The sequence below is a fragment of the Dromaius novaehollandiae genome, chromosome 1, assembly GCF_036370855.1.
Source record: "Dromaius novaehollandiae isolate bDroNov1 chromosome 1, bDroNov1.hap1, whole genome shotgun sequence".
Classification (NCBI taxonomy): domain Eukaryota; kingdom Metazoa; phylum Chordata; class Aves; order Casuariiformes; family Dromaiidae; genus Dromaius; species Dromaius novaehollandiae.
Window position 1 is genome coordinate 189803299 of NC_088098.1, and position 12853 is coordinate 189816151.

Consider the following 12853-nt stretch of genomic DNA (forward strand, 5'->3'; position numbering starts at 1 on the left):
TAACTAAATGGCTCCAGAAATGGCACTCAGATGGCGTATTCACCTAGAGCTGCCCCAGCTGCCTGACAATAAAAGAAATATTCATTCAGCTTTATTGCAAATGAAAAGGGAAGTTGAAAAGTATGAGCTCTTAGGCTGACACCAGGGGTTAGCATAAAAAGACTTTTTAGTGCCCTGTAGTGCATGTGGTATAGACAGTGTGTGTTTTGCTAGTTCATGGGCAATGAGACTAACTCAAAATTATTGTCTGAACAAGTGAAATATGTAGAGACTAGCTTTATATTATCTGGCTGAGTGAAAAGTGAACTTTATTTTTAATTGAATGGTCTCTTTGAAAGTGTGATGCCAGAATTTGTTCTGTATTTCCTAAACCTCTCCAGAGAACTGACCTTTTCAAATGATTTAAAATTTGGGAGGTCACTTTGATTTGGGTCATCAGTTGCTGGAGGACAGGGGAAGGGAGAATCGTTAACAAATATCACAAAAAGCTTGGCATAACCAGGAATGTGCTTATTCCTAAAGTCCTGTGTGTGAAAGATCAATGCTAAGCAGTAGTTCCTTAAATATACAATATAGAATCTAAACGTGGAGTTAAGGTCAGAATCTATCCAAATTGAATGGGTTCAGATTTTACTCAGTTTAGAGTATGATATGTCATACACCTGATGAAGCTGACAGCTCCCCAAATATGACATAAAACACAGATTGGCTCTTATAACACAACCAAGTGTCACCAAATTGCTACTAGAAACCACTTAAGGAGATATACTTTGGGAGGACTTCTGTGAGGTTGACCAGTGGTCTGGGAAAAGATGAGTGTTGTGTTTATAAACCTAACTATAATGAAGAAGTAGAAAATTTGTAGTTATTTTAAACAAGTTGAGGAAGAGACAGAGAAAGAATGAACACCATCCAACTCTTAGCACCTAAATTACATAGCCTGGGGAGATGAGACTCCTCTGTTGGTGGTGAAGGATTTCTTCATAGATGGTTCATAGTGAATACACAAATTACATCTTCTGGAATAGTCTTATTTTTCCCTTTGGCTACAGAGTGTACCCAGGCAAACCGAACTATTAATATGAACTGCTAAAGTTGGAGGCCTAAAAGTCCATTCTGAATTCCTGCTTAACACTGGAGTACTATTCATGAGGATGCAGTATACATACATGTTAAAAGCATTAACAAGTCATGAAAAGCAATGCATAGCTTGTGTAAGCAATGTATATTCCTCAGCATTTATCCCATCAGATTTGATGTGGAAACTCGGCATGTGTTTGTTGGTGATCACTCTGGACAAGTGACCATACTCAAACTAGAGCAAGAGTCCTGCAGCCTCGTTACAACATTTAAGGGACACACAGGTAAGGCTTCAGGAGGAGATCCAATCTGGTTCTTCATCTGTGCTCAGCACCACTGTGGTGTGACTCTCCTATGAAACATTATGATGTGCAAGTACGCAGTTGGAAGGGAGACAGACCAGCTCAAACTGCCACCAAAACTCAGGGAAGTAATTCTATATTAGTAAAAATAAAGGAGGGATCAGACTTCTCAGAAGTGCTGAAAACTCCACAATCTGCACAATCTCCACAAGCTGCTAATTAAAGTTGAGTTAGGACAATTGTTGCAGTAACTCTGGGGGCAAAAGGATGTTCCTCAGGGAAAGACCCACATTGGTAAACGCTTTTGCCCAAGTGGGATGACACACCTTGGATGTGCATATTGGAGGTGCTAACTGCTTTTTTGGCTGCTGGGACTTGTGCCCTACAACACTTTAAAAACAGCAGCCATGGGATGTGAGGCTAGCATCTAACAGAAGAATTGGTGGTCATTCCTCAACATCTCTTCATATCCTTCCTCTGTGGTGGTGTATTTGTCTTCAGTGAACTTGCACAGTACCTGACATCTCCCTTCCCAGGCTATCCTAGTTCTGAGGAGATGGCTGGGCAAAACACTAGATAGTTCAATCCTCATGCTGTGATGCTATGAAGGTGCCCAAAATATTCCTTGCTTGCTTCTCTTTTATAGTAAAATTTTGTCTCCTGGGAATGGTGGAGATTAAATGCTGTGCAGTCACACTGTGACTGTCATATGGTGGCTTTTCTTCTACCTCTCTTTATTGTTTGGTGGATTCACGTGAGAGGCAGCTGAGCCCTTTGCCTGGAGAACAGCAGGGTAGAGGCTCAACAGGCTTTCTAGGCAGCTTGTTTTCAATTGGCAAGCAGAGTGTGTTGGCTGCATGGCCTTTGCTGGATAGACCTACATTATAATTACCCTCTCTTTATATTTTTTGTGGTATTTTTTAATGTATGTATTTTTAGCTACATTCTTCTCTTCCACTTTCAGTAATGAAATGACTGTTCTGTGCATCTTCTGTTTTAGGTGGTGTCACTGCTCTCTGTTGGGACCCAGTACAGCGAGTTTTATTCTCGGGCAGTTCAGATCATTCCATTATAATGTGGGATATTGGAGGAAGAAAAGGAACAGCCATCGAGCTGCAAGGGCATAAGTATGTTCAAAACCCTTCCTCCTGTTTTCCTGGGGGAAAAGCTAAAGGCAGAAGCCACATCTGGAACCAAGCAGCCCAGAGGTTACAGTCTTCACATACATTATGTTTGTATATGTGACTCCCTATGGTCCATATACAAGGAGAATAAATTGCTTTTAGTAAGGTTTTCAGCGCTGTGCCCACAGTTTGCAAATGGTAATGAAGAAAATTATATCCTGAATGTGTTGTGCAGGAGTCTACACCTCTGTGCGGAAAGGAGGGGTCCTCAGATGAGAAGAGCTGCCAGGAAATTCTTGCTTTTTAGATGCCAAGTTCTTTCTTTCCCCTAGAGGGAGCATCAGGCTTGGCGAATTAGTCCCTTTTAACTCAATGCTAACTATGTGTTTTACATGTCACTGTATTTAGAATCTGAGCTGTATCTAATGTGGTTTACTCAAATGGGCCTTCACCATTTCCTTAATGCAAAGAGCCTTGACCTTTGCAAATACAGACGTCACGTTTACACAGTACAGTAGGTATCTTTGAAGGAGAGTAAGCCTGTGCTGGACACTGAGTAGGGATTGGAGGTGGAATAGGTCTAGCTGCAATGAGTTCCTAGAGTTTTAAATGCTGACTGTAACAAGTTTGGGTCAGTGTGTTGCAAGGCCTATATATGTGAGACTTGGCTGCCAAACTCAGGTTTGAAGATGCTGCAGCATTTACAGCTTCTTATATGCACGTACATTTTTTGTGCAGGCTGCTATGCTCTGCTGAGTGATTTGGTTGGGCCACTTGCATTTCAGAGCCCTGCAGAGCTCTTGCTGAAATTCCCAGCTTACTGTTATACCACTAATGCGGGTGCTTGCTAATGCACCACAGCTATACTTATTGCTGTGGAAATTAGTTCTTCTAAAATGCAATTAGCCTTTGGATCTTACATGTAGCATGGCTTTTGGCTTACACTATGCATGTACAGTCCTGGCCATAACCACAACAGGGACTGAGAAGCATTTCACTTAGCAGTGCTATTGTTCTTGGCAAGTCAGTGCTGTCTAGGAAGGCTGTATTATACCAAACTCTCCTGTAAAACATTGCTGTATGGAAGAGCAGCCATATGCACAGACAGGTGCATCAATATGAAAGGCCTCTGAGTAGGTGAGGCCACTTGCGGTGGCAAACAAAACTGATACCAAAAGGTATGAAGAATTTCCAATCCCTATATGCTGAGTTACTGTCCTCTTAGTACATCTTGTTGTATGGTGGTTGTTTCCCAGGTCATAAATATTTTGACGTGAGTTCTGATTTTATTTCTTTTATGATGGACCAACCTTAACTTTGCGAGTTTAAACTGAATTGTTTCTCCCATATTGTTTTTTCCTTCAAAGAAGAAGAAAAAGCACTTAAATCTTCCACCTTACTTTGGGAAGACTTAGGAGCAATTTAGGGATTCCTATATTACTTTCAAAATTCTCCTTGCTTATTAGTGCTAAAAGAAAGTCTTCAGCCATTCTTCAGTGCTTCATTTTTGGATGTTGTAGATCTTTACCAAAACAATGTTGTTACTACCTTTCTGAATAGGCAGCTAGTACCAGGGCTACATTTATGCTTTCAGAAATGTCTTCTGAGAGGCCCTAAACCTCTAGCTTCGTTCTGGCTTTCCAGCAAACCTAGGACCTCCTGTCTCATGAGCAGGGAAAGCAGTTACCGCAACAGGCCTTCATTTTCGTGGCTCCTGCCCAGATAAGCAACACTCTGGTTCTAGTCCCAGCTGGATAACAAAGACTCTGATCTGCAACACTGTCTGATGTGCATTTATGTTTGCATTGGTGCTCTGACAAATGCTGTGTACTGTAAGAGGACAAAAGATATGGGCAAACTGGAGTTTTATACTGCTTTATCGTGTATTCTGTACTTAATTTTTGTGTTAGCCATAAATGGTTAATTAGTAACTCTTTTGTTTCTTTTTCAGTGACAAAGTTCAGTCTCTCTCTTATGCTCACCACACTCGACAGCTCATCTCTTGCGGTGCAGACGGTGGCATCGTTGTCTGGAACATGGATGTTGAGAGACAGGAGGTAGATACTCAGGTCTTGTTGGTTCTGTCTGCAACCATCTTGAGAAGAAGAGGCCTGTCTAAAATGCATAACTTTCAGCTTGAACAGGATTGTTCCAGTCAGTAAAAATGTTTTCTGACATGCTCCAGTTATTATACAGCAATTGTGCTGTGCCTTTAATAATACGGTACAGGGGTAATTATCCGACAAAAACTTTGTATTCAGTATGCTGTGAAATGGTTTATACCCTTTACATTGCTGCTCTGAAAGGCATCCTCTAACAGGGATGCTGTGAGATGTTCTGCTTTGTTTTTTTAGGACATCATGAGAAATGTAGTTCAGAGGTAAATGATGGATTGATTATTATTTTATTAGGTTTTTTTAAGAAAACAAAATGATAAAGCGCTTTGCCGTCTCTGGAAACCTGCCATTTGATCGAGGTTTTTTTCTCTGTTCTTGCTAAAAAGGCATTTAATTATGCCTTCAGTCTCACCTGCTACTCAAACTTGCTACCCTCTGGTGTAACCACATAAAACAGCGGTAAACAATGACTTTGCTAACCAAGACAAAAAAATTTCACCCATGCAGTCACGACTATTTTTATGCTCTGTGGCTAATGAATGTGAACAAATGCAAAAATGTACCCCAGGCTTTCTGTACTGTGGGCACAGCCTCCATTCGGCATTTTCTAAGACCTGACTCAGAGAAGTAAGGATGCTCTAAATCTGTGTTGAGTGAATCAGGCTTTAGCTGTACTCTTGAATGTGGAAAATCTCAGTAAAAAGAGTCATGGCAAGCCTCTGCCCATCCCTACCTGGAGACTGCAGCTATACGTAATGATCTTCCATATTCCCAAGGGAAGGCAGGGCCAAGAGGAGGTCCAGGTACCCTGCTTAACCATGGCAGGTAGGTCTGAGTACGGAGGGGTTATTCAGCCCTGGGGGTGTGTAGTGTGGGATTGTGGCTGGAAAGGACACAGCTGATGAAAAGACCCTTCATTTACCTTTTGCTTTTATCATGTGATGCAAAACATTGCCATAATTGAGTGGGATTAGAGAAAAGCAAGGAGGGGTAAGGGTGGTGAATTTTTCCGGTTCACTCGATGCTCTTGACAGCACAGTGTTTAATCAGCTTTGCTGTTTCCCCACAAGGGTTTTCAGTCTCCCCTGGTTGTGTGGGTCTCCCTCAAGCAAGGGCTCAGGAGACTTTCGTAAGTGGAAAATTGGATTAAAAATCTGCTGAAATAGGCCTAGGCAGGAACTGAACTACTCTTAGCCCCCTTTTCACAGGAATTAACATTCCAGTTGGCTCTCTTTAATTGCTAATCTAATGGCCAATTATGTCATCAGCTCCAGAAGTGAAACGAAAGCAGAATGGCTTCCTCCCTCCCAACAGATGTTTCCTCATTGCTGCAACTCAAACATCCAGAAATGAAAATCTTATTTATTTGCTATCTTAGAAAGGCTACAATAAGGATTAAAATTGGTTTGTTGTGAAACAAATGGCAGTGTTGTGAGGAGACTGGTTAAAAACTGGAGGAGAAATGTAATTAGCTAAATGAAGGTTTAGCAGCAGGTGTTAACGGGTGTTCTGCTTTCTCTAGCTGGGGCTATGTGGGCTCGTTCTTGTTATCAGTAGCGCAGTAGGGAGTCCATTGTGCTAAATCACTTCTAAAACCTGAATCTTTGGGATTTTAATACCAAATCTTGTTTTGGGGTCCTAGAGCACTTTCTTCTGGATTTTGACTATTGTATTTTTTGCCTGGTTTTTTTTCCACTTGATGTTATCAGTTTTTCCCACATCTCTGAGATTGCAATAGAGTGCATTAAGCCATTTTTCCCTTGGTTTCTTGTTTTAAACTCTATTTTTAAAAGCTCTAAGAAGCGAACATCTGAAAGGTGCTAGAAGCTGTGTTTCCATTTTGCTGCAAAGCAGTAGTAACTGTATAGTAGTGCAGTAACTGCAAGTAGTGACTTGCAGTAGTCACTAGCAAAACATCTTCTATGTATATATAGTGTTCAGATGCCTCAGAGATGAAAAATGTATTCATGCAGATGTAAATCTATAGACATTAAACTAAAAGACAGTTGTGGGTAGGAAAGACAGGAATTTACCCCTGCAGAATGACCTGCCTTTAAAGTAGCTGACAGAAAAGCTGAAACAGGCAGTTGGGGTCAGAGCAGTCAGGGGAACTGAGGGACTCAGTCAGCCTTACCGTATGGTTGTCTGGCTTTCATATTGTTTTTAAATCTTAATCTTAACTATGGCCCTTGCCTTTTTTAACTGCAATACTTCAGAAGCTCGTGGCTCTGATAAGCCAACTGCAGTTTGTTAATAGTGCTTCCTCACAAAGTATTTGATTTAATTTATTATTTATCTAATCTTTTCTGGGTGGTGGGGATGGGTGAGAGCATGTTACCATGCTGCCTTAGCAGTGCTAGAAGGGCTGGGGGCTGCCTCACCATGGCGATGGGAAGGACCTGCTTGCAAGTACCTGCTTTGGCCCAAGCCCTTGTCCAAGTGGACAGGCGACAGGAGCAGAAGTCCCAGCAGAGCTGGGAAGGAGCCCTGCATAGGACTGACAGACTGTCCCCTGACAGACGGACAGTTGAAGGAGGGTCAAATGCAGCTGCCCTCTGAAATGGGGAACTGAGGATCTTCCTGTAGAGCGTGTCCAAGAGAGAGTTTCCTAAGTGCGGTGGGGAGAAGCACTGCCTGTACCCCAGCGACTCAGTGCAGCACGTGTCAGAGGACCCAAGGGTACGGGAGGAAGTTGCCTTCACCCTCCACGTGCCTCCCCACTGCTGCAGGCATTTCCTGACATCTTCCAGGGTCAAACAAAACTTGCTTGACCAAGCAAAACTTGTTCCCCCTGGCCAAAACTTGCTTCTGTTCATTCCATGCAGAATGGCTGGAGGAGAGAGAAATTTCTTTAATGTTTTCTTTTTATTGAATCTTCTCTATCCTTATCCCCTTCATCTACAGCATGATCCCAAAGCTACACATTGCATTAGGAAATGGAAGACTTGCCTTACATCTTCTTTGTGTAAAAGCAGGGAAAAGAGTTGTTTGGGGGGTTTAGGCTTGTTCAGGAGATTCTCATCTTGCTCAGCCCTGCATGTGATTTGTAGCAAATCCTCCGACAGCAGGAACTTTGGGAATATCTCTCACAATATTAAAAGAAAGAAAAAAGGCAGCATTTCAAATACCACCCCCTCTTCTTCCATCCAGATGATTAGCTCCGCTGTTGGAAATACTAATTGCCTCCATTTTCCAGCAGAGGCAGTAGCGGATGGTAAATGCTGTCCAGTCGGACATTCATTTTTATACACCTAATTCTAAACTTGGAGAGGTGGTGGGAGGCTTGTTTGTTCTTGGGTTATTTTTATCATCTTATAATCAAATTCTGCTTTATGTATAGGGTGAGAAGTGTTGCTCTTGCGTCCTTCGAGGCTCAAAGCTGAGCTAAGACAGACATTTCAGGGAACAGTCAAAATGATTTCGTGATGATTTTTAATCAAGTTCACTTGACAAAGTTACTGCACCCAAAACATCTTTTCTTGTCCTGTCACTGGGATGATGGATGATTTTCTGCTTGTTGCTCATTCTTTGTGTGCGTGTGTGTGTGTGTGTGTGTTGCAGACACCCGAATGGTTGGACAGCGACTCCTGTCAAAAATGTGACCAGCCTTTCTTCTGGAACTTCAAACAGATGTGGGACAATAAGAAAATAGGCCTCAGGCAGGTTTGTATGGGTCCCTTGGTACATTAGCATAATGCAATTAGGCTCTCCTCTCAGCTGATTACAGTAAGATTTTTTCCCCTAAAGGCTGGGGAACGTGCACTTTGTTTTTCCACTGACCACTCGATAGTTGGATGGTGAGCTCCTGCTGGTGATCAGGCTTGTTGCGCTATCCAGGGGAACGCACGGAGAGCCAAAAGCCTTGCCTGTTAGAAGCAGAAGAAATTTTTGCAGCTGGTCCCAATAGCAAATGCATATAATAGATGTTGGGCTGAGTAAATTTGCTGTGTCTGGGCTGTCCATGTGGGATTTAGCTTACTGTCAGTTGAATTGGTTTTTGAAAGCAATTTGCAGCTGATTTCTGCAGATAGTGTTGGAAGCAAAGCTGTTTTCCATGGGCTTGGGTAAACATCTGTAACTGCTCAGGCTGTGATAGAAAAGGCTTATTGGTCTGCTTGCAACATGCAGTTACATTTTTCTGCCCAGTAGAAAAGGGCCACGGCTTGCAGCCTTTCAGGAAAGGAGTGTAGAAATGCGGAAAAGGGTGTTCTTACAGAGCTTGAAAAAGTCAGGTGTCTGGGCCACAGCTGAGCATTTTCTCATTCTTTGTATAATGCTTGTCACCATAGTGCCCGGCTCTCCAATGACAGGCAAGGCAGCACTGCAGTCCCACGCAGCAGTATGTGAGGAAACAGGATCCAGGTAGTATCAAAATGCAGACGCGCTAGTACTTCTGAGGCTGAAAACAGCCAAAGAGATTGAGGTGACTAGGTGATATATGTTTATATGTAGAGGGAAGGGCTGAGATGAGACTCCAGGATGACGTTGCACTAATTCTGATAATGGTAGTGTGGCCCCGTGCTACTTTGACCTGGACATGTTTTAATGTGTCACATATTGCTGAGCGTTGTGGTTGTCCCATACATCCCCAAAGTAAGAATGAAGACTGGGGGGGTTCCCCTGAGGAAAAACACCAGGTTGAGTATTGTTGTGCTTGCCACTTAGTGTTGGATTACTAGCTGTCTTCCAACTTGATCATTCAATACCTGGCACCAACGCCAGCACTGGAGAAAGGGGCTGGGCTGGAATTTAACCTCAGCAGTTTCTGGACCTCTGCTGCTCTGCACATGACCAGAGGGAGGAGGTGCATGCACCTCCTCTGGGGACAGTGGCAACCACAGCTCCCAGCTCTGTGAGGGCTTCCTTCTAGAGGGGCTTCCTCGTCCTCTTCCCCCATCTCTATTTCTTTTAGTGAAAAGAGCACAGCTTGGATTTTTTTTTCTCCTTCCATCCTGTTGCACCCCCATTTAGCACTGGTCATACTCGCACTCAGTGAAGAAGCCCTGACCTGCAGCTACACCCACAGATCCCAAAGCACTTCATAGGAGAGGAGATGATGATTATAGGATGATGTACACTGTGACCCTGGAGCATAGGGGAAAGAAGTAGAGCCCACCTCACCTGTGCAGTGCTTTATCTGCCAGCTTCCAGTGTCCATGTTAATGATCGGCTAGACCCAGGTAAAGAAGGAGAAGAAAAATTGACAGTAAGATTTTTTTTTCCCCATTTACTCTAATGTTTCCGCTTGTTTTCCTTTGTTTTCCCTGGAAGAGTCACTTTCCTGTTTGCTGCAACTTTGGCTCAGTCTTGTTGAAGTGAACTGGTAGAGTCAGCCAGAGCTAAGCAGTGGTCGGCCTCTGGGTTGGTGGTTGAAGATGTCTTTTTGTGTGTTGCCTCTCACAGCATCACTGCCGGAAGTGTGGGAAAGCTGTGTGTGGTAAATGCAGTTCCAAGCGCTCCTCCATCCCGCTGATGGGATTTGAGTTTGAAGTGAGGGTCTGCGATAGCTGTCACGAGTCCATAACAGATGAAGAGTAAGTGTGGGCACTTAGCAGGCTCGTGTTGGAGTGGGGCAAAACTCCTGGCTCTGGGAGAGCCTGGGCAGATGCGAGGGTGTGGGGAAAATGGCCAGGGGGGTGGTCCCCATGCTCTTTCTCTGGGGGATGCCTCTGCTGTACCTCCCGAACCAGGAGGGATAACCTTCCATCCCTGACTCCTCTCTTCGTGAACACTTCAGGGGAAAACCCTGCAGTCGTGGTCTTTGCTGATTTTAGATCTCTTTCTTCAGGCGGGCACCCACGGCTACTTTCCATGACAGTAAGCACAACATAGTTCATGTACACTTTGATGCCACCAGGGGATGGCTGTTGACCTCGGGGACAGACAAAGTTATTAAGGTAGGAGTGAAGAGATTTCTCTAACTCTTGTGTTTCATCTCCTCTTTCTCTCCCTTGTGAGTGCAGATATGTCCCACCTGCTTGCTTTCATCTGCAGAGACCTTTCTCACAGTCAGTAATTCCCCACTTCTGCCCAATAAGGATCATCAATATTCCTTCTCCCTGTAGGAGAATGGAAAATTGCTCTATTCTTCTAAAACTCACTTAGCTTCAAAGTAAGACTTGAAATCCCTGTCAAGGATTTTTCTTACATGAGTCTTGTGAAGCACTCAGAGCATCAGTAAAATCCTGCAAATTCCTCCTTCTGTCACAGCACACATTTTTTATGGATGAGGGGAGGGGTTAGTTTCTATAGGTAGAATATAAAGCGAATGTCATAAGAGAGTGTCATTCGTGTATAATGGAAAAGGTATTCATGGGCCAGGGCTTTCTGCCTTCTGTAGGGAAACAGAGAAGTTCAGCTACCTAGATAGAGCTCACTTTTGGAAAGCTGAAGGTATATGCCCAGCTAAAATAGACACTGGATCACATATAGAAGGTCTTCTACAAACATGGTTTGGTTTTCTGACTTCTGTATATATCACTGAAAATGCATTTGAAGTCTTGGTCTATGAAGTTATTGCCTGGAGTGGCTGGGACTAGACTAGCTACATCCAGGTCAGTGTTCACTGTACCTTTTCCTCAGGGAAGACAAACTCTATTTCAGTATGGCTAATCTCAGTTTATGTGGCTAGATAAAGAGAGGCCCTTCCAATGTCAAATCTCCCTGCACAGAAATAGCTAAAATTACTAATAATTTTATAACAAAGCTCTGGTTTAATGTTTAAAAAGCCCTCGTGATGTGTTACGACTATGCTAATAATTCAAGTTAGCAATACACTGTGATTTTTGGTTTCTGTTAAGGACCTGTTACAGCTATGAACCTGGCTTACCGTGTAAAGGATAATGACATATAGAGTGTCATTTGGTCAAACTCCACCAGTCTGACATGAATGCTGAAAAATGAAATCAAACTTATTTGGACCAGATGCTTCTGTTTTTGAACAAATGGCCTCCCTTAAGAAAAAAAAAAAAAAAAGGCACAGTTTACATAGATATAGCATTATATATTATATTTTATTATTTTTACCATTATTCACTTTGGTATTATCTTTTATTATATTAACAGTTGTGGGATATGACACCAGTAGTATCTTGATGATACATCAGTGGAACTTGGAAGGTGGTATTTACAGAAGAAACGGATTCCTAACCCTAATCATACTGCAGAAGATAGGTAACGCTGGGCGCCTGTGGCAGATGAGGAAGGAACTAATGCGTTTACAACAATTTTATGTCCTCTGCTTGATCAAGGCTGAACATTTGCACGAAGACTCTTTCCATTTATTCTCAAAATATACAAGAAGGTATTTTTTTAAACTAACGGTTTGTACGATCTGACTGTGCTTGGTTGTCTTGAGTTTGTTTGGAAAATCTGTATGCAGTGCAATTTTTAGTTTTTATATTTCATTATGTCAGAATACTTGCTGCTTTGTACAGAAGGTTCTTGGGTTGTGTCTTACCATGTACGTTTTCAGTATCAGCATACTGTATAAGGCAATCGGATCTCCCCCCAGCGAGCACCTATTTATTTGTGATGTTTTGGCTAGCGATGTTCTCTCCAGTAGGGAAACTTCGGGCAGGGCATTGCACGTTCTCTTGTTGTGTCACTAAGGATCAGATGGACTATGGCAATTCCAAAAAGGGCTCTACCATCTGCTTGTCTGAGCAGACATCATCCAGAAAATGTTTTATTGTTTCCTGGTAGTTTAAAATACAGCTTCCTGGCTCTTTCCTTGCTGCACAAGTTGCAAAACCAGGGGGCAGGTTGCTTGGCAACCAATTCCTACAAAAGCTGAAATAGTTTTCCAGCTCAGAACATTGTGAGGAGCACACAGGTCTGTTTGAATTTGATGAGGCTGACAGGCTTATTCAAATTAAATTATTGGCAACTGAGGCTTTTGGGAGTGTGTGCACAGAGGGGGGGATCTAAAACTGGTCTGGGTCTGAAAGGTCTATTTTACCTCTACCTCTACCTTGCACAGCAACATTTCAGCATTTATACCTGTCTCTGTTGATGAAGATGATTTTGATTTTCCTGTTTTCCATATGGTTAGTCATATTTATTTTTAAAATGCTGATGGCTTTATTAATTTCTTCTACAGACCAGAAACTGATATTGCTGAATGACACCCATTGTTCTGTTGTCATATTTGGCAGTTTCTTTTAAAAATAAAAAGTATTTAAAAGCCTGGATTGACCAAAATTACCTTTTTAAAAGGACATTGTCAAGA

At 42.6% G+C, this 12853-nt stretch overlaps 1 protein-coding gene across 3 annotated transcripts in view; it reads left to right on the forward strand.

Moving 5' to 3' along the window:
* WDFY2 (WD repeat and FYVE domain containing 2) overlaps positions 1–12853 on the forward strand; it is an 80900-nt gene that overhangs the window by 60137 nt on the left and 7910 nt on the right. For 2 of the 3 annotated variants that reach the window (XM_064504880.1, XM_026108379.2), the window contains exons 6-12: positions 1252–1364; positions 2383–2509; positions 4458–4563; positions 8185–8286; positions 10027–10157; positions 10412–10520; positions 11689–12811. In XM_064504880.1, coding sequence (XP_064360950.1) covers positions 1252–1364; positions 2383–2509; positions 4458–4563; positions 8185–8286; positions 10027–10157; positions 10412–10520; positions 11689–11718 — 718 coding nt within the window. In that variant the 3' untranslated portion in view covers positions 11719–12811. Of the gene's footprint in view, positions 1–1251; positions 1365–2382; positions 2510–4457; positions 4564–8184; positions 8287–10026; positions 10158–10411; positions 10521–11688; positions 12812–12853 lie in introns of those variants that run through there. The other variant, XR_010387262.1, reaches the window with a different exon arrangement.